The sequence below is a fragment of the Pogona vitticeps genome, chromosome 3 (genome assembly GCF_051106095.1).
Source record: "Pogona vitticeps strain Pit_001003342236 chromosome 3, PviZW2.1, whole genome shotgun sequence".
Taxonomy (NCBI): Eukaryota; Metazoa; Chordata; class Lepidosauria; order Squamata; family Agamidae; genus Pogona; species Pogona vitticeps.
Window position 1 is genome coordinate 7,478,791 of NC_135785.1, and position 24,083 is coordinate 7,502,873.

Genomic DNA, 24,083 nt, shown 5'->3' on the forward strand with positions numbered 1-24,083 from the left:
CAACATGCTGCCTCGAGGATGTCGGGAGATATAATCTCAAAAGATATAATCTACATCAAGGGCAAGGTTGTTGATACTGTTTGCAATCGAGACAGAGAACCTTCCTAGATGCGAGACCCAAGATCTTTTCAATGGAAGAGTTTTCGCATGGAAGAGACATATCCTGTTATTGAATTCAATCCCACCAACCCATGACCTGATACAGTGGTGCCTCACTAGACAGTTACCCCGCATGTCAGTTTTTTTGCTAGACATTTTTTGCAATCACTATAGCGATTCGCAAAACAGTGATTCCTATGGGGGAATTTCGCTAGACAATGTTTGGTCCCTGCTTGGCAAACCGATTTTCGCTAGACAACGATTTTGATAGCTCCCTCCGCGCTCGCAAAACGGGTGTTTTCGGGACCTAAGCTTTGCAAGACAGCGATTTAAACAGCTGATCGGTGAATCGCAAAACGGCTTTCCTATGGCCGATCTTCGCTAGACAACGATGATTCTTCCCCATTGGAACGCATTAAACAGGTTTCAATGCATTCCAATGGGGAAATGCTTTTCGGTAGACAATGATTTCGCTAAACAGTGATTTCAGTGGAACGGATTATTATCGTCTAGCGAGGCACCACTGTACAAGATGATGCTGGGTGAAGAAAGCCACAAGGGAACCGCTGCAGGAAGGCGACTCTACAAGGATCGGCAGCCACAACTCACAACAGAGAGGAACAAATCATACGGACCAGGAGAATTGGAGGTACAAGGACAGGGGGAATACGAGTCCATGAAAAAAAAAACAGGCTTGTGGAAGGCCTTGGAGGTTTGAAAAAGTTCCTTTTCTTACTGGTGACTCACAGAGACCCCCTTCCCTCCCCCGCCAGAATCCAGAATTTTCAGCTGAGAAATTCTGGGAAGCGTGGACAGAACTAAACAAACTCCTGGTTTCCCACTGCGTAAGGCAACTTCTTATGTTCCCATGCTGGTGAGTTGGGTCACTCAGGAATCCCTTGAAGCCCAGAATCCAAAACAGAGGCTGCTGGAGACCCCTACTCCACCGTCAGGTTCTCCCAATAAAAAAAAAACTCTTTGCAGAAGGGTCTGGATAGCCAAAATGCACAAAGCAGGCACCGACAGAAAGCTGACGGAGTGTTAAGATAGGATTCAAACCAGACTCCTGTCCCTTTAAGGGTCTCTGTTAATAAGGAAGAGGGTAGAGGCCGGGAGAACAGGATCATTCCCAATGGGATAAAAATGCTAGATTGAGCTCAAGCAATATTAGAGCCCTGTTGGATCAGATTTTAGACTCATCTATTTACAGTCCATGCAGTGGGCGAGCGGTTGCTTACGGGAAGCTTGCCGCAGGCACACAGTTGCCCTCTCTGTGCCACGGTATCTCCCGAGCCCTTTCAAAACACACCAGTAGGCTACTATCTTGCTTCTCAAAGTTGTAACTGGTATGCGCAGGCCCCCAGCCTCTGAAACTGGTCCAGGTGCATTGCTGGGATTAGCAGTCCTTGGCGGCTTTATCCTCTGTGAATTTATCTAATCTCCCTTCAAAGGTAGAGGCTGGGACAGCCATCACTACATCTTGTGGCAGTGAATTCCACAGTTTAACGATGCACTGTGTGGAGAATGATTGAATAACTAGACCAATTTTAGGGAACTATGGCGTGCCATCACAAGGGGCCTGCCCTTCAGTTTGTTGGGTTTTCTGGCCTCCAACTCCCAATAATTCCCCAGGTAGAATTCAGGGCCGTCCAGCTCCCAGATGCACGCTTACATTTCGCTCGCCTGTGACAGGGCCTACCTTCCTGGGCCTAGTCAAGCCTACTATAGTTAGCAGCCAGTGTTTCCTGCTAGGCCTAGTTCTCCATGGAGGCTGCCATCTTGCCGTCCATTAGGCTCTTCTATGGGGCTTTTCCAAAGAACGACACCCCTAACCACCCTCCTGCCACCCTCCCATCTGTAATCAGAAGATAAGAGCATGGTTGCCCACGTGTCTGGTCTCGAGTCCAATCTTACTTTTTCATCAGGAAGCGGTTGATAGCTTTTTGCTTGCGCATAAACTGCACGATCTTGCGGTTGAAATAGACAAACAGTGCCCCGCCAAAGCCGCTGGCGATCCTAAGTGGGGAGAAGAAGACATTAAGGGGTGGTGGGTGTGAGAAGCAGAGAGGGGCTCTTGAACAGAGGGGCAGGGAAGGTCCAGCGTGGGACCCGGAAAGGCTCACCCAATGACAGCAAAGGCTGGCAACTCTTGCAGGTCGAAGGGAAAATCCAACCGGAAGCGAGTTTTGAAAAGGGCTGTGATGGTTTCTGAAGGTAAGAAACGAACACCAAATTCTTAGGCACCTCAAGGGCTGCCTTGTTTCAGGAAAGCTCAAGTAGCATGTGTGAATCTGTACCTAATTAACATGATCTACAATTGCCATTCTCTGCTTCCACAAGTTTGAATCTGGTTGTAACTCCGAACTAAAGCAGACACTCAATGAACCAACTACTGAACGTAGAGTCAATGCATAAATCTCACGGATTCAATGGGTTTACTCCGGTTGAGATTAGGAACCGGTTTTTAGCCCTCGGTCCCCAGGACAGGGCCCTGCAGATAACCCTCCAAGTTAATTCTTACAGTTCCGGCTATGGATCTTTCCTCCTAAACTGTCTCTATTGATGTTTTCCGTGGAGGAGGGGGGATAGTCTATGCACTTCTCACCTAAGGAACAAAGTAATGTCTGAAATCTTGTTGCTTCGAATAGCAAGTCACAACTAGAGGTAAGTCACTTGGATCAGTGGAACGTCCAGAGAAGCTGACTCACCAAATCCCTCCTGATTCAGTGGGCCTACTCTAATCTGACTTACTAAGTGAAGCAACAGGATTTCAGCCAACATGCTTTACAAGTCTGTTATTCCAAATTTTACATCTGACACATTGTTCTAAAATTCGGTGTGTCTGGGCTTCAGATATTTTTTTAAAAAGACAAAACCAGTCCTTCGTTTTTAAGGCAACAGAGGAAAGCCTAAAAACATGATATTTCAGGAATTTGGGTATTGCCTCCAAGGTGACCATTTTCCACCCCCATTTTCTTTACAAAATAATACTACGGTAATTACAGAGGCCAAGATGCTGTGATTAATCCAAGCTAGAGTAACCATATTAATAATAACCCCTGCACCATTAAGATGTAGACTTGCCACTCAGTGATGGATTCAGTAGGTCTACTCAAGCTGGGACTAGCAATCAGATTTAGGGCAAAATCTTTGAAAGCTTGCACGCAGCAATTGAGGGAGGATTACTCTAAATGCCGGCAGGTTCTTCCGGGGAGATCTAGGTTTGATTTTTTACAATCGTCAACAGTTTGGAATTTAAGGCAGGGCCTTCTCTGTGGGAGCCCCAGTGCTACAGAACAACCTTTCCAAAGAAGCCCCTGGAAGTCCGACATTACAAATTCTCAAACCAGACATCAAAACAGTTCTTTTTAAGAGCAGGAATCAAGTATCTTGATTTTAGAAGAGAAGCAGAAAGGCAATGCATAAAGCATTAGAAAAAAAGAAAAACAGGGCAAATTCTGTGTTTCTGTTAGTTCAAGAGACACGCAACCCTCTTTTAATTCCTTCTAAAGTCTAGATTCACAGATCCTCAACCCTACTGATCCTTCCTCAACCAGGTGTCACCCCCCCCTCCACCGCTAAGCTCTCTTATTCAGACAAAAGTGCCGGAGAGAGAGAGGTCTCCCCAACCAGGGAGGGAAGCAGGGATTCCTACCTTCATCCTTGTTCCAGACGGCAAGCACTCGGAAGATGAATGCGCTGAAAGTGGCTGCAAAAAAGCCGCGCCAATAGTTCCGGACGGCAAAGAAGGTTGACGTGACTTCTATGCTGAAGAGGACGCCTGGTGGGTACAGAGAAGAGGGTGAAGCCTTGGGGAACCACCAGAGGGTCCAAGACCTTAATGTTTCGTTAGCCCGGGAGAAGGGAGGCAGGAGTCCCCAAGATGTTTCAGGATCACATCCTTGGCCTTTGGCCATGCTGGCTGGAGCCAATGAAGGCTGGGCCCCGTTAACTTCTGGAGGGGTGCAGCTTCCCCACCCCTGATCTATGTAAACGACAACCTGTCAGCTGTCCCTCCACGGAGGGTGGGTTTTCTTAATCCCAAACCTTAGTAGCCTGTGATGCCGGTACTATACGGAAAAACACAACTGTCCATTCTGAAATGAAGGCAAGAGTTCTGTCTTAGCCCAATGTTTCAATGGTTATAGGATGGGGGTTGGATTAAATGACCTCCTGGGTTCCCTTTGAACTTGATCACTGTTGATTCTAAGGCGGGGATCTATCAAAGCCGTTAAATAAGGACATTCTCTGAAAGGTATCAAAGTGGCCCCAGCAAGCCCCTCTTTTATTAGTCAAAACTGTAGGCAGAAAGTCCCAGCAGCTGACCTGAACAGTTCAGCAGTTAAGGAAATATCTGCATGATGTTTATTTCACCCCATCTTACTCCTGCTGGCTGGATAGCTCAGCGGTTTAGGCATCCGGTTGTGGAGCCAGAGTCTGAGAGTTTGATTCCCCTGTTGTGCCTCCAGGCAGAAGAGCCAGCCTGTGTAGCCTTGGGCAAGCTGCACAGCCCCAGGGCACCCCAGAAGAATTATTTATTTATTTGATTTATACCCCGCCCATCTGGCCTGTAAGACCACTCTAGAAGGGAATGGGAAACCACTTCCAAGTATTCTATATCTAGAAAACCCTGAAAAGGTATTGGCTCACTGAGGACATTTGCTCAGCTGGAATATTTTTATGTGCTGAAGTCTTTTCCAATGTGTGGTAATCTGTGACTTCTGAAAGTCCCGTCATTAAAAATTTTTCTGGGTTCTTTTCATGAGTCAATCCATCTCACATTTGGTTTTCCTCTTTTCCCACTGCTGTTATTTTTCTGCTTGCTTTTTCCAGCAGGTCTTGTCTTTTAGTTTTACATTCACAGCACGGTTTGGTCATGATCAATGGGGTGGGTGGGTTTCAGAAGCATGGGACAGTTCATTCAGTCAATCCGTTTACCCTAATTCACAAAACTCAGAAGGGGGGGGGAAGTAAAACTAGTAAGATCCACCTCGCTCTTGCTTCCGGATTCCAGAGAAAGCTGTCTAAAACCCATCCACTTCATATTACCATAAGGTTTGATGCTGTTGCTGTTGTTTAGTCGTTAAGTCGTGTCCGACTCTACGTGCTCCCATGGACCAGAGCACGCCAGGCCCTCATATCTTCTTCTTCTTTTAATTTTATTTTTATTATTTGGATAACTTGGGTTGGGGTATGGGATACAGAAGGTAAAAGGGAAGGGGAGTTGGGTTAGGGCCCTCCTGTCTTCCACTGCCTCCCGGAGTTGTGTAAAATTCATGCTGGTCGCTTCGATGACCCTGTCCAGCCATCTCCTCCTCTGTCGTCCCCTTCTCCTCTTCCCTTCACACTTTCCCAACATCAGCATCTTTTCCAGGGAGTCTTCTCTTCTCATGAGATGGCCAAAGTATTAGAGCCTCAGCTTCAGGATCTGTCCTTCCAGTGAAGGTTTGATAGATATGAATATTTCAAGTAATGTTCTACCTAGTTTGCGTTTAAAATAGCTTTGCTCAATTGCGTGACTTGCTTTCAGGGGAACTCTTCTTACTCCTCATCGGATTCCACTGTTCTAACCACAGGTCTAAATATTATGACAATTCCCAAGTACAAGTAATGTACTGAGAGCACTTAATGGAGACATTAGTTCCTCACAATTAACATGGATGACAAAATTATTCAAAAAAAAAAAATCACATTGCTTGAAATCAATACCTATACACAGAGAGAACCAGCATGTTATCATTATTACAGAGTGTGATTTCAGAGAGAAAAATTTGGAAGTGACATTTGTTACCAGTAATCAATGGTTGAGACCAAGGTAATTTATTTCCCTAATTGGCAATGTGCGGCCCAAAGATGCCCTTCCAGGGACTGAGAAACCCCCAGCTCTCCTGTTGCCTACACATTTTTAACTGTTCGCAAAGTCCCCTTCTGGCATCTGAAGGTCTTGGTTATGATCTTGCCCTGTTGCCCCTGCCATCACAATAAGGTTTCCCCACACCTCCCCAAATTTTGTAAACTTATTAAAAAATAGTACAGTAGTGCTTTGCTTAACGATGTTAATTAGTTCCCAAAAAAACATCGCTATGGGAAAACATCTCTAAGCGAAACACCATTTCCCATAGGAATGCATTGAAAACCGGTTAATCCGTTCCAATGGGAACGGATTACCGTCCTTAAGCGAAAATCGCCATAGGAAACATCGCTAAGCGAAACAATGTTTCCCCCATTGGAATGCATTGAAGCCTATTCAATGCATTCTAATGGTTTTGCAATGTCCGTTTTCGCTATTTTTAAAGTGTCTTAAAATGTTCAAAAACTGTTTTAAATGCTTGGGATCGTTAGTGCACCTTGTAAAACCTTTGCAGAATTAATTTGGCTTTCTTCTGACTCTTCGTTAATTTTTGGTGAATTCCCCCCCCCCATTGGAATGCATTGAACTGTAGGTTTGACAGCTGTCAAACCTACAGTTCAATGCATTCCGATGGGGGGAAAATTCACCCAAAATTAATGAAGAGTCAGAACAAAGCCAAATTAAGTTTGCAAAGGTTTTACAAGGTGCACTAACTATTCCAAGCATTTAAAACAGATTTGAACATTTTAAGACACTTTAAAAATAGCGAAAACGGAACATCGCTAAGTGAAACGGGGGACCTAAACTGTCATCGCTAAGCGAGGCAAGGTCCCGAACATTGCTATGCGAAATTTCCCCATAGGGAACATCGCTAAACGGAGCGCAAAATCGCTCCAAAAACCTCATTGCTAAGCAAATACATCGTTAAACGAGGCAATCGCTAAGCGAGGTACCACTGTATTTTGTCTTAGGGTGGGTGGGTGGGGGCCTGGGTAGTTTTTTTGTGTTTTTTGTAAAATAAAAATATTTTTGGAAGTTCGGGAGGGATTACAGTCCATCTAAGTCCAGAAGTGTTTCTCTCTGAAGTGTAGAAAGCTAGCTTTAGACATGTTGTGGAGGTTTTTTGCACTAGAACTCCCAGAATCCCCCAGATGGCATGGCCACAGTTTCTTTAGAACAGGAAAGCCCATGTAATGAAATAGTTTTAAGTGATGACTGGTCTTGGAGAATCCAGGTTCAGCCCCTGATGACTCCTGAAAATCCATGGGTGACTGCCTCGCGTCTGTCACTCTCCGCTTAACCTACCTTGTGGGGTTGTTGTGAGGCTAAAACAGAGGAGAGCCACAGACAAAGGCACCTGAGGGGGGGGGACATAATTGAGACATATAACATGATGCAGGGGATGGATCAAGCAGATAGAGGGAATCTCTTTTCCCTCTCACGCCAGGGGACATCCACTCCAGTTGAGTTTTGGGAGAGGGAGAACAGACCAAAGAAAACATTTTGTTTCCCAGCGTGTTGTGAGTCTGTGGAACTCCTTACCACAGGATGTGGTGATGGCCTCTGGCTGAGATGCCTTTAAAAGGGGATGGGACAGATTCCTGGAGGAAAAGTCCATCACCGGGGAAAAATAGATGGTCTAAGAGGCAGGAGACCATCTCAACCACTCCACAACTCATCCAAGCACCTCTTACTATTGTCTCCCCATCCTGTGTGACGTTAACACAGCACACGTGGTGCATTTTGCTGCTGTCTCTCCTGCCGATGGCCAAGAGAACAAGGGGACGGCAAGGAAACGGAGGGACAGGACACACGGGAGTGCCACGGTCCCACGTCTCCTAGGAAGCTTGTATTTTTTTTCCTTATGTTTTTTTCCTTATCTTGGGAGGCAGAAACTCCAGGATCCCACTGAATTTTTCCAAAGCAGCCACAAAACAAAACCTTCTTCCACAGCACTTACTAAAATGTTGACCATGATCACAAACACATACACATCCATCCATACACACCACAGAGACAAGGAAGGAATGAACCCAGGGTTTGGGGGCATGGAGAGAGACTGATCTGTCAATGGGCTCTCTTGAGAGCAGCAATGGAAGTGGTTTCTGGACAGACATGCAATAAACATGCGTGCTATCGTGGATTTAATCACTGCCACAAAGTGGTCAGCCTTGAGGTCTCCCAAGCCAGAGCTGGAGAATCTGTGGCCATTCAAATCCTTCAGGCTACAACCCTTATGAATCCATTACTCTTGGCCCGGTTGGCTGAAGCTTTTCGGAGTTGTCGTCTGATTCACATAGAGTGCCAGAAGCCCCTCACATGGCTCCCTGCCTTCTTCCTGGTGACAGATGCTTACAGACTGGATTTGTCTTGCACAAGGCAGGTCAGGTCAAGACAATACGGTTGCCAGGAAGTCCATGTGCACCCTTCTGATGGGCATCCTGACACCCTGCAGTGGTACGGTCCTCGCAGGGCTGTTTGTTTGCTTGTTTGTTGGTCTGACGGGCTTCCCAGGTTCCAGGCCAGCCAACGGAAACAATTGTTTTGTATACAAATCGAATGTGTGCAAAGGGAAAAACGGCCGTCTGCTGTTCCCTTCCTTCCTTTGGGAGATCCGCCAAGCCCTGCCAGTGTCCGGAAACACACGGCACAGCAGAAGGAGAATCACAGAGGGAGAAAAAGAGTTCAGCACAGAAGCGGACAAGCAAAGAGAACTGCAAGATGCAACACCTATCAGACCTGCAGAACTTGGCATCTTCAACATCTGGGATCAGAGAGGCGGCTAAGTGTGATACACTTTGCCTCTCTCTTCATCTTGCGACACTCAGGGGTTGAGAGGTGGTGGCTTTCTCCGAGCTGGAGCACCTTGGGCCCCAAAATTTTACCCAAACTCAGGAGGTCAGAGAGAAGGTGCACTCTGAAGCACATGCAGAGTGCTCCTGACTGCCGGCTTCCACGGATGTAGGTCAAGGGCGAGCGACTGGGGCCGTCCAGAAACTTACACTCTCATCTGTCTTAGCATCACAGGCAACAGTTGAAGTGACGATTAAAAAAAAAATCTAGAAGGCCACCTATTTCATTTCATTTAGGTCAAGGGAGAAAGAACTTCACAGTTGGGTTGACCTCTTGTACTGAACCGAAGCCCGGATGGGCTTCAGGACAAGGCAGAATCCTTGTGTATATCCTTCAACTGCCCACCCGAAAAGTTGAAGCTGAAATAGATGAGTTACTCATCGTGCCAAACAAAGTTGTATAGGAGATACCTCTAAAGGAGGCCTAATGCCAAGGGTGGGGAATCTTTTAATCCTCCAAAGGTTTGGAGCAACAGCTCCCAAAATGGCTGCCATTGGACCCACATCCAAGCGATGTAGACTCCGATGGGAGCCTACATCGGTTGGAGGGTCAAAGATGCTGCATTGACATTGTACACATTTTACACCGCATCATCATCGTCTTTTGGAAGTCAAGCAAGGTTGGGGGGCCTGGATAATCTTTATGCACAACTCCCCACCACTGATCTCCAGATAAGGACAGGGAAGAATCCCATGGGAAACGCAGCTGCCAGTCCGAGGTGACAATACTAGAGTCAATGGATCAAGAGTCTGACTCAAGAGTGAGCCAGCTTCCTATATTCTATCTGAAGCCACTCCTTCTCTGCCACCGCTCTTTGATCCAGCAACTTTGGTCAAAGGAAGAAGGGGGCTGTCCGGGGCTCAGGCAAAGGAGACTCCAGAATAAGCCTTACCTCCAATGGGGGCAGCAAAACAGCAGCCGACACCCACCGCGCAGGCGGCCGCCAGCATCTCAATGTTGCGAGATTCATTCTGAAAAAAAAAAAGGGGGGGGGGGGACAGTGGTGTAGTGAACCCAGGTTTTGTGGAGTCAAAATTCCAGGATTTTCCAAGTAGCAGGGACGATGACACCACGTGTCATCTGTAAGAGTTCCCTCTGAGCTAAGCTGCAGTCCGACAGTAACATTTGGGGAAATGGATTTTCCCTGGAATAAAACATGGTTGCAAGCTGTCCCTGCTGTAATGCAAAGTACTGGAAAGTGGTTTGGTTTCTGAACTGGCAGTTACATAAGAGTCATTCACTGTACTGAAGATCCATGGTCTATCCTGGAAGGTTTTGAAGTTGAGCTAGGTTTAGCTCCACTCAAGCTTCCTGTTCCTGCCGCCATGATAGCTGGGAGCTTTCTTTTTGACCAGGAAGCTAGGCCAAGCTAGGCTGAGCTAAACCTCAAAGGTCATCCAGTTTAGGCATTTTCTCCCAGCTGAACCACATTACTGTGCAAATAAATTATGATTAAGTCCCCAAATGCCTTTTTCAAAGTTAAGATAGTTCTTAATGTTTACTTGCTGTTAATGATTCAATTGTATTTTAATTAATATACAGTTTAATTGTTTTCTAACATTTAACTTATTATGTTTCTAATTCTATTATTTTTAATATTGCAATTCGCCTTGGGTCCCCTTATCAGGAGAAAGGTAGCCTATAAAACAAACAAATTCCCAGAACACTGAATTATGGGATCGGCAGTCAAAGAGATCTAAACACCCTATCCGTAAAAAGATCTACTCTGCATTTGTGGACACTGGCCAAATGAGCTGCTTGAAGTTTTATGTCCTCCTTACAGGATGTGGCTATGGGGATTATCACGGTGATAATTCCACCCACATCTCCACATTTATCACCATGCCATAGGAAAAAGAATTGAGCAACATAGCAAAGTCATGAGAAAACATCTCGCCAGTTAGAAGGGGCTACATTTATTTCTACTGGGAAACGGAGGGTCAAAACACTGCATAAAGAGGCAAAACAAGCTGCACACATTGTTAGTAATGGATGGCCCCATTTCTACCAATTCAGGAAAAGATGCTCTTTGAACTGGGTTCATTTAAAGAGCCATTCTGAAGCAGAACTATGGTGCTCTTATATCCATGTCAGTGAAAGACCTGACCTGCGGGCTTCAGCAGGGGTCAAGGAGACACACTGGCCTTCCCAGAGCTGTGGACATCAACTCTCAGATATCCTAGGTAAAAGGTTCCCCTTGACATTTAGTCCAGTCATGTCCGACTCTAGGGCGCGGTGCTCATCCCCGTCTCCAAGCCACAGAGCCAGCGCTGGCCCAAAGACCGTTTCCATGGTCACGGGGCCAGTGCGACTAGACACGGAACGCCATGACCTTCCCATCGTGGTGGTACCTAATTATCTACTTGCATTTTTACATGCTTTTGAACGGCTAGGTTGGCAGGAGCTGGGACAAGAGACGGGAGCTCGCTCCGTCGTGTGGATTCGATCTTAGGATGGCTGGTCTTCTGACCTTGCAGCACAGAGGCTTCTGTGGTTTAACCTGCAGCGCCACCACGTCCCTAATAGATATCTTAGACTTGGTGGTAAATGGTAAGGTATTGTGGAAACATCAGACCAGAACATCTGGGGCAGTCCAAGGTTCATCACACCCGATTTTAGCCACAGAGACATTATTGCAGACAAATCTAGGCAGTCTTGTGATTTTTCTGGAATTTGGGAAGAAAATCCATTTTTGGGGACTATATCTCCCAGTGGCCATGTAGTTCAAAAAACCCCATCTTTTCCAAGGTCTGGGTCTTAGCCTGCATCAAGCTTCCAAACCCATCCATTCATTGCTCACCTCGTAGATGCCACCAAAGAGCGAGAGAAACTTGCTGAGGAGGGCTGCGCACATGCTGGCTATATGGACGAAGGGTCCCTGGGTAGGAAAAGGGAGGAAAGGGTTAAAATGATGTCGGGAGGCTCAGAGGCATACCTGGTGAACCAGGGAAGAGCAGGTTCAGGGGAACATTCTGTCTCCAACAGAGATACTAGAAGCTTTCCACCGTTTAACCCTAAACATGCAAACTTCATAAAGAACGTAAGAACATAAGAAGAGCCCTGTGCTGGATCAGGCCAAGGGCCCATCTAGTCCAGCTTCCTGGATCTCACCGTGGCCCCACCAGATGCCTCTGGGAGCACACAGGACCACTAGATCCCTGTCTCCTGATCCCCCTCCCCTGCATCTGGAGGTCCCTTCCTTCTAAGCCTGGAGATTATATACATCCCCAGCATGGCTTGTCACCTGCAATGGACCTTTCCTCCAGGAATCTGTCCAATCCCCTTTTAAAGGCATCCAGGCCAGATGCCATCCCCACCTCCCATGGTAAAGAGTTCCACTTCATCTGAGACTGGAAGCTAAGCAGGGACAGATCTGGTTACTACTTGGATGGGAGACCATAACAATATATCAGGAATCTCCAGGAAGGCCAAGGAAAGGGTTCTGCCTTAAATCTTGGATAACCGTTTACTTCCTGTCAGAGTTGACCGGGATGGGCATAGAGGGAGAAAAGAACTGGCTCATTGTAAGGCAGCGTCTTATATTCCTCTCCCCACAAGCGCTCCAACCCACCAATCTCTTCCCAGCACCTTAAGAGAACCTGAATGCCATCTGGCGGCAGCCCAGCCGTGTCCCCGTGTCCGGGTTCCTCACCTCTTTACCCAAAGGCATCCCGCTACCCAGAGCGCAGGTCAAGCCAATCACTTTGGCCACAAACGTCTTCAGAGTCAGATACTCTTTCAGCACCACGCCCCGGAGGATGGTCTTCATTTCAGGAATGCCAGAGCCTGGAGAGAGAACAAGAGGGGAAGTGAGGGAGAAAAGGAGGAGGCATGAAAAGTGGGGAAAGAGGGTTTCAGTAAACCTTTCCTGTCCATACAAAGGGGCAAGAATAGTGAGAACCACCCTGTAAAAGAAAAGAAAAAAGAATTGGAGTACAGTGGTGCCTTGCTTAACGATGTTAATTCGTTCCAGCGAAATCGCTGTAGAGTGAAGACATCGTAAAGTGAAAATAAAAAACCCACTGAAACGCATTAAAACCCGGTTAATGCGTTCCAATGAGCTAAAAACTCACCATCCAGCAAAGATCTTCCATATGGTGGCCATTTTTGGTGCCTGTCTAGTGAAGAATCCGTCCTAGAAAACAGCGGGGGGTCATTTTCTTCAGCCGGCGGCCATTTTTGAATCCGACGATCAGCTGTTCACTGATCATCGTAACGCGAAAAATCGGTTCCCGAAGCAGGGAACCGATCATCGCACAGCGGATTTTGCCCATAGGAAGCATCGTTTTGCAATCACTTTTGCAATCGCAAAAAAGGCATCGTTAAGCAGATTCATCGTTATACTGGGCAATCGTAAAGCGAGGCACAACTGTAGAAGTATGGAAAAGAAGGTCATCCCAAGATGTTTTGCTGTCTGACGTCAAACTGCAAATGGCATTCCATCTAGAGATGAACTTTCTTGACTTTCTGAAGACTAGAAATACCATATTTCTCCATTCTGAGAGTTCTACCTACCTTGAAAATGCTTAAATGTTGGCTTACCTGGGAGAAAGGGCTAAATTCAGAGGCTTAGCCTGGCTTAGCTCCACCCAGGTTTTCTGTTCGTGTCCTGGCATCAGTCGGTAGATGTGTTTCTGAGCAGGGAGCTAGGGTGGGGCTGAGCCTAGCTAAGATGCACAGTGTTCCAGTTTAAGCCTTTCCCCCAGGTAAGCCACATTTAGGTGTCTGCAAGGTAAGCAGCACTGCCACACAGAAGAATTATAGGTTGCCTTTTTAACTGGAGGCATTCAAGGGAAAATTGGACAACCTTCTTGTCAGATCTGCTTTGATTTGGATTCCTGCCTTGAGCAGGGGGTTGGACTCCATGGCTTTATAGGTCCCTTCCAAATCCATGATTTTATGATTCTATTGTGCAGAAGCCAGACTGGGGTTGCTTAACAGGTGAATCACCGCGGAAGAGAATGATCCATTATTTAAGACGACTGACATCTCATCCGTCTGTTGCTCTCGCACTACCGAGGGCATGTGTTTGAGAGGTGCAAAGTCTCAAACATTTCAAATGCCTTCTGAACATGTTACTCGCTGACACCGGCATTTCCTGGCTCCTACTGACTCAATTACCGCCCTGAGTTAATGTTTCGATGTAAATTGCTTATGATGTTTACACTGCATCGTGCACATATTTTAGTTATGACTGTATAGCATTTTGTGCAATGACTGCTTAGAGAAGCATTATAAATGAACGAATGCATTATGGTTTTTGTCTCCTATGCTGCTTCTGCACATAATGGAAGAGGAAGAAGAGTGACATGAAGCGATCTTTGGCCAGAATTCTCGGGGCTCGAGAAGAAACCTCACTCTGTCCTGTGCTGATTTCTGTGTAATCTCAAGCACAACACGGGGGCTAAAGACTTGGTTCTTCTCTCTCATTATTACTATCTCTCACGGCTTCCCAGATCCTCAGGATGCTGCATTTTAGAAATCCCAGCTTTTGCAGTGAAATTACAAGATCTTAATATGTACGGAACCATGAATGACCCAGTTCAGCCATGACGGAATTCCCTGGGTCCTGTTTATAGGAGTCTTAGAAGGAGGACAGACCTCCTTCACTAGACAGTCCAGTATTGATCAGGGAAGACGGTCTGGCACAGAGTTTGGGAGCCTTACTTTCCTGGACTACAATTTCCATGCTTCCCCCAGCTAGCATGGCCACTGCGATCTGTAGGTCAAAAATGTCACTTCTGCAACCTCTGGTATCCTGACCTTCTAAGCATTCAAGAGAAACTTAGACAACCCCCTGACAGATCTCTTTTGACTTGTACTCCTGCATCGAGCAAGGGGGGCTGGACTTGATGGCCTCACAGGCCCCTTCCCACTTCTCTCTTCTTTGATTCTACAAGAAGCCGCATCAAAAGGGCCGCCCATTTCCTCCCACCCAGAGTTCCTTCCCTCAACTCACCCACAGCCTGTGGAGCCAAGATCTGGGTGAAGCCAGCTGAGAACGTGATGAGCACAACTGGGTAGGTGACCCAGGCCATGTACTGCAGAAAGATGTTGGTGTTGAGACCGCCGTACATCCATTTCTGGGCTGCACAGAGAACAAAAGGAAACAGAAATACAGTGTGTGTGAGAGTGCTAATAGATACACAAGAGAGACATTTTCATGGGTTTCCGATAAGCCTGTTGCATTCCGGAGCCTTCCTGATATGTAGAACTACATTCCCCATCATCCCCAACCAGCAGCCATGCTGGCTTGGAGATAATGGGAATTATAGTCCCACGCTTCTGGACCACGCTGAGTTGGGTGAGGCTGGCCTCTGCTTCCTCACGGGACAGTCTTTTCTTTAAAACTGCCAAATCACAACCTCAATCATTCAGAACAAACCAAGCGCTGAACACCGGGGAAATGGGGCAGCTTCTCAGTAGGTATTTCAAAAGCCCAGAGGATGGGCAAGTGATGAATCCCTGGGCAGTTACAGCATTTGGAGGTGGGGGTGAGTTTGAATGAGGAGTTTGTTAGGTGATGTTTGTAGGATTCAGTGGTGCCTCGCTTAACGGCGATAATCCATTCCAGGAAAATCGCTGTTAAGCGAAAACATCGTAAAGCAAAAATAAAAAGCCCATTGAAACGCATTGAAAACCTTTCAATGAGTTCCAATGGGCTTAAAACTCACCGTCCAGCGAAGATCCTCCATACGGGGGCCATTTTCGCTGCCTGTATAGCAAGGAATCTGTCCCTAAACACAGCAGGGAGCCATTTTGATTACCCGGCAGCCATTTTGAAACCGCCGATCAGCTGTTTGAAAAATGTTGTTTTGCAAAGAATTGGTTCCCAAAGCAGGGAACCAATAATTGCAAAGTGAAATTCCCCCATTTAGACCATCGTTTTGTGATCGCAATTGTGATTGCAAAAAGATCGTTGTAAAGCAGATTCATCGTAATGCGGGGCAATCGTAAAGCGAGGCACCACTGTATTCCAATTGGAGTTGCACCCCACAGGAAGTGGGGCCAAAGAGAAGTGGGAAAGACTGCATATGTCTATATGGGAAATGATTGGGGAAAATATGCCATCGCTCCACCGGTTCCAATGAAAGACATTGACAGAACAGGTGCGGGAGGTGAGATTCCATACCAGTCAATCCATACATTAAATGTAGGTGTCTTTCTGCTCTTGGTTTTCCCATCACTCTCTGTTCTGCGAGTTCCACTATCCTTGATGATCTCAAAACTGCCTACCTGCTTATAACAGCCTTTCCCCTACAAACTCACATTCGTGGGTGCATAGGGACAAATCTATCATTTCTGGCTTCTCTCAGTTTACCGAGTTTGTTCTGTCCCCAACTGTGCATTTTTGCTTTAAAAAGTCAGTGCAAAAATCTGTAGGCTTATTTACACTTTTTTTAAAAAAATTGAATGTTTGCATATCATTTTATTTATTTATTTATTTATTTATTTATTTATTTATTTATTTATTTATTTATTTATTTATTTATTTATTTATTTATTTATTTATTTATTTAATTTATATGCCGCCCACTCTACCCAAAGGTCTCTGGGCGGCTTACAACAATTAAAATTCAATGGAATAAAATAAAATGATTAAAATACAATTAAAATACAATTAAAATACAATTAAAATTGCCATCATTAAGACCCACAGTTAATGGTATTTCAATTAAAAGCCTTCTGGAACAGGAAGGTTTTGACCTGGCGCCGAAATATCATCATTTTAGCCAGCTGTGTGTCTCTTGCCAACAGTTTTCTGTGGCAGAATGCTGTTTTCTACACTACCGCACACATTTTTGTACAGGAACATGCACCATTAAAAAATGTTGCCCTGTAATTTACACCTTTTTCCCCAAGGAGGTTTTGTACAGAAAAACTGCAGAGAGATCTGGAGAAGCACAACTATCCAAAAGGTTTGAAACGGTGCCTTTTGGGGACCACAACTCCTGGCAGATTCTGGTCCCAAAAAAAGCAAAGTGTTGCCTTCCAGTAGCAATGACACTCTTTGGCTCAGGCATAGGGAAGGCAGAGTTAGTCCCACTCTGAATGAGACCCCTTGTCGCCCCCCCCCTTTGCTTCCTTACCTTGTAGACAGGTGGCTATGGCAAAGTCCATGGCCCAGCTCACCAAGGCCATAACCAATCCCAGGAGGATTAGAAAGATCCAGTCTTCACCCACTTTGGAGATGAGGAATTTTTGGCATCGCACCGTGCAGACTGCGGGAAAAGAGAGGAGGAGATGCATGAGGTAGGGAGTGCACCGGAGCGGCCGGGAATCTGGTGCATGAAAGCAAAAGACAACTGCTGGGAAGAAGGATGAAACAGTTTAGCAAGCTGGTTTTGTTCTTCTACAGATCCTAGGATCCCCACCTGGAATAGTACAGGCCTATGACTGAAGGATGATGGGAGCTGTGATCCCTGGGAGAAAATTTCCCAAGCTTTGCTTATTCTGGAAGAGCTCAACAAGACCCTCTTCCAGCCATGTCAGTGATAGTCAAGGACAATGGGGTGGAAAAAGAAGAGACAGAAGTATGATGGCGGATCCCTTAGACTGAGGAACTCCTTGCCACAGGAGGTTTGTTTTGCTACCCTCTGCTGAATTTTGATACAAGGGGTTTTTTTAAAAAATCCTACTAAGTTTTGATCTGCCAGTACACCATTTTTTTTAAATGAGGTTTTCACAGACTGATCTGTGCTGAACATTGTTGTTCCAGGCTTTGCTTCCTCCTGAAGCAAGCATCTGCGATACAACATGGTTTCGTACACCAGTTTTGTACATTGCTAGCAAAAAGAAAACAAAAAACAAAAACAAAAGAAAAATAAAAAGATTGTGACACCTTGGAGCCTGAACTTCTATATACGTATTAATGTGAACTTCCGTGGACAAATCCACTTTTTTAGACCACGACTCACTTGGCGACCTCTTCTGAAATTACACATTTCTGTAAACTAACATTCATGTTAAAATAAAACAAAAAAACCCCTGTACATTCACTCGTACAACAGTGGTTTAGGAATCTGGCTGTGGAGCCAAAGGTTGGGAGTTTGATTCCCCCACTGCGCCTCCAGAGCCAGCCTGGAGCACAGTTCCAGAACACTCCCCCCCCCCGAAAGGGAATAATAAACCATTTCTGAGTACAGTGGTGCCTCGCTAGACGATGATAATCCATTCCACTGAAATCGCTGTTTAGTGAAATCATCGTCTAGCGAAAAGCATTTCCCCATTGGAATGCACTGAAACGTGTTTAATGCATTCCAATGGGGAAGAATCGCCGCTGTCTAGACAAGATCGGCCATAGGAAAGCCACTTTGCGAACCGCCGATCAGCTGTTTAAATAGTTGTCTTGAGAAGCTTAGGTCCCAAAAACATCCGTTTTGTGAGCATGGACGGAGCTGTCAAAATTGTCGTCTACCGAAAATTGGTTTGTGAAGCAGGGACCAAACATTGTCCAGCGAAATTCCCCCACAGTAATCACTGTTTTGCGAATCACTATAGCGATTGCGAAAAGTCAATGTCTAGCGAAAAAAGTGTCATGCGGGGTAACTGTCTAGCGAGGCACCACTGTACTCTCTCCCTAGAAAATTCTATAAAATCTAGCACATCTGGAAGGTGAACTATTTAGGTAAACCAGAGTCTACTATATATAAGTGGTTTATAAGTAAGTATGATATCCACTCTTTATATATTATATATTGATGGCAATTCAGATCACCCAAAACCAATGTCTTTTCGCTGTTTTTTAAAAACCAGCTGTTATGTTCAAAGGCGAAACAGTAATTGATCCTTTAAAAAAAAACACATAAATATTTTTAGACATTTTGTGAACAAACATGGCTTTGACTAGAATAACGGGATCCATTCACAGCAGCGAAAGCGAGCTTGCCTCACAAGAGATGCCAAAGCCAACAACAGTTCATGCGGCGAAAAAAACATGAATGAGTTTGAAGAAGGAGCTGTGTTTCGAGGCCAAAAATAAATCTTTGGAGGACTCTGAACAACGCTTCTGAACAAGAAATTGGACAAAGCCAACTGGAACATGAAATACACCAAAGCAACTTGGTATGCTGGGCAGGCACTTGTTACATAACCCTACGAACATGTGCACACCCATCGCTTAATTATGAAACTTTGTTTGCACAACAAGGAAATTACTTCAGGATAGAAGCATCATCTTGTTCTCTCCAGGACCATCTATAAGATGGTTGTAGGCATCGTTCAGTCTCAAGAGACGATGGTGATGTGCTCTGAATGGAGGTCTTGGAACAACATCTAGTGTGGCTGAGAAGGCCAATTTGAGAGTGACAATCCCTTCCACACTGAAGACAAATACAATCTGACCCCTGTCCAGCTCCCTGGTTTTGCTTCTTTTGGGACTGCCTCTTTGCCTCGGCCTGCTGGACAAGGGTCTCTTCAAATTGGGGGAGGCCATGATGCACGGCCTGCCTCCAGGCTGAACGCTCAGAGGCTATCTGTGAAAGTCCATTCCCAAGGCCTTCAGATCCTGCTTGCAGATCTCCTCCTGTCGCAGCTGTGGTCTCCCTCTGGGGCGCTTTCCCTGCACTAATTCTCCATACAGGAGATCTTTTGGAATCTGACCATCAGCCATTCTCACTACATGCCCAAGCCAACATAGACGTAGCTGTTTCAGTAATGTATACATGCTAAAAATCCAGCTCATTCTAGGACTGCTCTATTTGAACTTTGTCCTGGCAGGTGATAGCAAAATCTGTCGGAGGCAACGCAGATGGAAGGTGTTCAGCTTCCTCTCCTGCCGTGCATAAAGGGTCCAGGACTCACTGCAGTACAGGAGTGTGCTCAGGACACAGGCTCTATAGACCTGGATCTTGGTATGTGACATCAGCTTCTTATTGAGCCATACTCTCTTTGTGAGTCTAGAGAACATGGTAGCTGCTTTGCCAATGTGTTTATCCAGCTTGACATCTAGGGAGACAGTGTCAGAGATCATTGAGTCAAGGTACACGAAATCACGAACAATCTCCAATTCTTGTCTGGAGACGGTCATAGAGGGAGGTGAGTCCACACTCTGGCCCATGACTTGTGTTTTCTGAGAGGTGGAGCAATAGCTGCCCCTAAGGGAAATGGAACAAGCACTCCAAAGGCAGTTGGCACGATCAGCTCCAACTTTTCCCCCTTACTATAGAAAACAGCTTCAATAAAGAAATGGACTTTGAAGTATGAAGGAAGTTCCCCCCCCCCCAAGTTTATTTCAAGGCAACACAAACCACCGGTCATAAGACTGGATAAGTCTCCACTCAACAAAACTCATAAAAATGACAACTTGACCTTTTCAGGTTTAAAAAGGCTGTAGATTTCAACTGTCTTTTGCTTCTTCTTTTTTTCTTTCTATCCTCCTCTTTGACGGATTCACAGACTTGAAGGGAAATGGTTGTTGTGGGTTTTTCGGGCTCTTTGGCCATGTTCTGAAGGTTGTTCTTCCTGATGTTTCGCCAGTCTCTGTGGCCGGCATCTTCAGAGGACAGCACTCTGTGCTCTGGTGTAGTTGGATTGGGAGTGGAGTATTTATGGCTGTGAGATGGGCTTTTGTCTTTTTCTGTAGATGGGTGATTAGTGTGTACCGGAACATGGCCAAAGAGCCCGAAAAACCCACAACAACCATTAGATCCTGGCCGTGAAAGCCTTCGCGAATACATTGAAGGGAAATGTTTGCTTCTTTCTTTGACTTAGGGAATCCAGAATGATAGGATCTCTGCCAGTTGGTCGGTGGCCCAGTCATTGCCTGAAGTTCTCTGGCAGAGATAGGCAAGGAGCCTTTTTTTTTTTTTTGGTACTTTGTTGTTGTTTAGTTATTAAGTCGTGTCCGACTCTTTGTGACCCCATGGACCAGAGCACGTCAGGCCCTCCTGTCTTCCACCGCCTCCCAGAGTTGGGTCAAATTCATGCTGGTCGCTTCGATGACCCTGTCCAACCATCTCGTCCTCTGTCGTCCCCTTCTCCTCCTGCCGTCACACTTTCCCAACATCAGGGTCTTTTCCAGGGAGTCTTCTCTTCTCATGAGATGGCCAAAGTATTGAAGCCTCAGTTTCAGGATCTGTCCTTCCAGTTTTTTGGACTACAGCTTCCCTAACATGATGCTGAGTATACTGATTTCAGCTAGCCCAGAAAGAAGGTGTAACAAAAGGAGAGTCTTGTACTGCAGAACCCAAGCCATCTTCAGGCTGCGAAACGGTCACAACTGTTAGTCGGTGCCAGGTTTCAGAGCAGGGCTAGCTACAGATTGGTGCTTGGGGGGGGGGGCTGGGTGATGGTACTGCTGTTATTCATCAGACTAAAAGAACAAAAGAGAAAATCTTCTCCACACAAGACAGGTGGCTAGTTTGAGCAGCCACATGAGTTTGTTACTCCAAACCACTGGACTCAACTATCCAGCACTGCTTTGAGCACCCCTTGGGAGATTTTCTCTCTTTTTAAAAAAGGTGACCCACAATGAACATTCACGGTGGACCCTTGTCCATGTTCTGGTCTCTTGGCACCTGCCTCCAGGATGTTGCATGATGATGCCAGTCGAGCAGCTGGGCATTTATCAAGAGACAGATTTGCACTTTCTGCTCAGAACCCATAAAGCAACACAACTCAGTGGGTTCTGTTCCTGCCTCACTCTGGTTGCTGGAAAGATAAGGAAGACAACAGCAACATTCCCAGCCACCCACTTGGCTCCTACTCTTATCTATGGCTCATGGAACACGTTGTTTCTCCATCTATTTTCCCGCTTTCCCTGGGTCAAGGAGAGAAGCAAAGTGGTCACGCAGAAAACAGTGAAATAAGCACAAATGTTGGGAATGATACTTTTTCCAGATTACGGCACCCATCATGCTCCCAACAGTGCTGGCTAGGAAGATCTCGGGATCGTAGTCCGTGAAGACATTTGCTCTTCCAAGCTCTGAATCTGGGACATGACTTGTTGTTTAGTCGTTAAGTCGTGTCCGATTCTTCGTGACCCCCATGGACCAGAGCACGTCAGGCCCTCCTGTCTTCCACTGCCTCCCAGAGTTGGGTCAAAGTCATGTTGGTCGCTTCGGTGACACTGTCCAACCATCTCATCCTCTGTTGTCCCCTTCTCCTCTTGCCCTCACACTTTCCCAACATCCGGGTCTTTTCCAGGGACTCTTCTCTTCTCATATGACCAAAGTACTCAAGCCTGAGCTTCAGGATCTGTCCTTCCAGGGAGCACTCAGGGTTGATTTCCTTTAGAAATGACAGGTTTGATCTCCTTGCAGTCCAGGGGACTCTCAAGAGTCTCCTCCAGAACCACAGTTCAAAAGCATCAATTCTTTGGCAGTTGGCCTTCTTTATGGTCCAGCTCTCACTTTCATACATCACTACTGGAAAAACCATAGCTTTGACTATGCCTAGGAGCCCCTTAAACCCATTTCCCTTCACCGTCTTGGGCTCCACCATCTAACATGGTACTGAGTGGGTTATAATGGGACTTGTAGTCTGACATTTCAGACTAGTAGCATGTTGGGAAAAAGTGATGCCTCGTTTCTACCAAACATTTCTATTTCCAAAGCGGCTGACTCAGTTAATTCATTAAAATAAAATAAGAAGCCTGGAAAGCTTTTTGGATCACAACTGGCAGAATCCCCAGCCAGGAAGCCCCTCCTGACGGGGGATTCTGGGGGTTGTCGTCCAAAAAGTGGGATTTTTTTCGAAATTTGAGAAATGCATGCCATGAAGTCTAAAATCTATTTTAAAATCTTTTAAAATTCAGTAAGACAAGAATGCAAGAATATTCCTCTAAAAACAGCAGACTCTTATTTGATTTCTACAAAACAACGCAACATGACTTAAAAGCAAATTTAAAAATTTCAGAAAGTCTCTGTAGTTGAGTAGAAGGAATTTGGTTAAGATCTTGCTACAGGTAGAAGACCATAAACCTAGAATCAAGGATGAAAAAGCTCACAGAGGAGAAGGAGGTGATAAAATTTAGGTCCGAGAGTCTCCTGTAAAGCTATCCTGGCCCAAAGTCAATTGGGGTCTAAAGTTCACCATCAAACCTTAAAATTATTCAAAGAATCAAAAAGAGCTGGAAATGACAGAGAGGGTCAAGCAGTTCAGCCTCCTGCTGGTGCGGTCCATTTCCTTCTTATTTCTTGGGTTGACCACAGATGGGAAGATCAGGAGAAGAGTTAGTTAGCCGTTTAGTTAATCTTATCCAATTCCGTTTATGGTGGAGGCCATTTCTTAACAGTTAAGTTGATGTTAAATTGCTATTAAAGATCAAGGAATAGAGATGAAATCTATATTGGATGGGATTACACTCCAACTTAAAAAAAAACAGGTGCGCAGCTTGGGGAGTGCTCCTGGAGCACATATGCACAACTGAAACTAGTGCGCTGGCGATGTCCATCTCTCGAGCGGTCTGATCTGGCCAATGTGATATACATCCTAGTTACTTCCTGGCTGGCCTACTGTAACACACTCTATGTGGGACAGCTGATAGCAAGTGTCAGGGAACATCAACAGGTCCAAAACGCAGCAGCCAGACTGCTGACTGGGGCTGGTTTCAGGGATAACATAACCCCCCCACCCCCTGTTACATCAGCTCCACTGGCTGCCAGGCTGGTTCCAAGAACAGTTCAAAGGGCTGGTTTTAACCTATAAAGCCCTAAACAGCCTGAGTTCAAGCAATCTGTATCTCCCATGATGAGCTAGCTCAAATGTTAAGATCTTTCGGTCTCACCACCTTCACAGGTGTGTTTGGTGGGGACACAGATGAGAGCCTTCTCTGTGGCTGCTCCCAGACTCTGGAACTCCCTCCCACTGGAGGCCAACCTGGCTCCATCTTTGCTGTCCTTCCACAAGCAGGCAAAGACCTTTCTCTTCAGGCAGGTCCTTCTTCAGTAACTAGCTACCTGTGGTGTGGTTTTTAGAGGGATTATTATTGTCTTCCCCATTTTGGAGTTTTCATTTCTCTGAGTGGCATTTTTTTTCTTTCTTTCTCTTTAATATTTCTATACATACTGTTCTTAGCTTTAATATTGCCTTTGAATGATGTAAGGTGCCTCTTTATACTCATTGTTCTTAGCTTAAAATATTGTCTTTTCATTATGTTAACCATTGTTCTCTACTTATTGTTTCAAACTTTAAATATTGCCACCATTTTAGGGCAAAGGCGACCTTCAATGCTTCCAAGCTGTCCTTGTTACCTGTTGGTTTCGTATCTTTTTTTTAATTTTTTTTTACAATACTACAAAGCTAATTAAAGAAAGAAGGCTACTAGGTTTTCATTCAT

General features: G+C 45.6%; 1 protein-coding gene across 2 annotated transcripts in view; it reads right to left on the reverse strand.

The window, feature by feature from the left end:
* The window catches only part of CLCN2 (chloride voltage-gated channel 2), a 101,926-nt gene that overhangs the window by 28,849 nt on the left and 48,994 nt on the right, over positions 1-24,083 (reverse strand). For both annotated transcript variants that reach the window (XM_072996271.2, XM_072996270.2), the window contains exons 3-10: positions 16,894-17,025; positions 14,763-14,891; positions 12,456-12,589; positions 11,604-11,681; positions 9,696-9,774; positions 3,755-3,880; positions 2,223-2,307; positions 2,014-2,115 (exon numbers count right to left, since the gene is read on the reverse strand). In XM_072996271.2, coding sequence (XP_072852372.2) covers positions 2,014-2,115; positions 2,223-2,307; positions 3,755-3,880; positions 9,696-9,774; positions 11,604-11,681; positions 12,456-12,589; positions 14,763-14,891; positions 16,894-17,025 — 865 coding nt within the window. The remainder of the gene's footprint in view (positions 1-2,013; positions 2,116-2,222; positions 2,308-3,754; positions 3,881-9,695; positions 9,775-11,603; positions 11,682-12,455; positions 12,590-14,762; positions 14,892-16,893; positions 17,026-24,083) is intronic.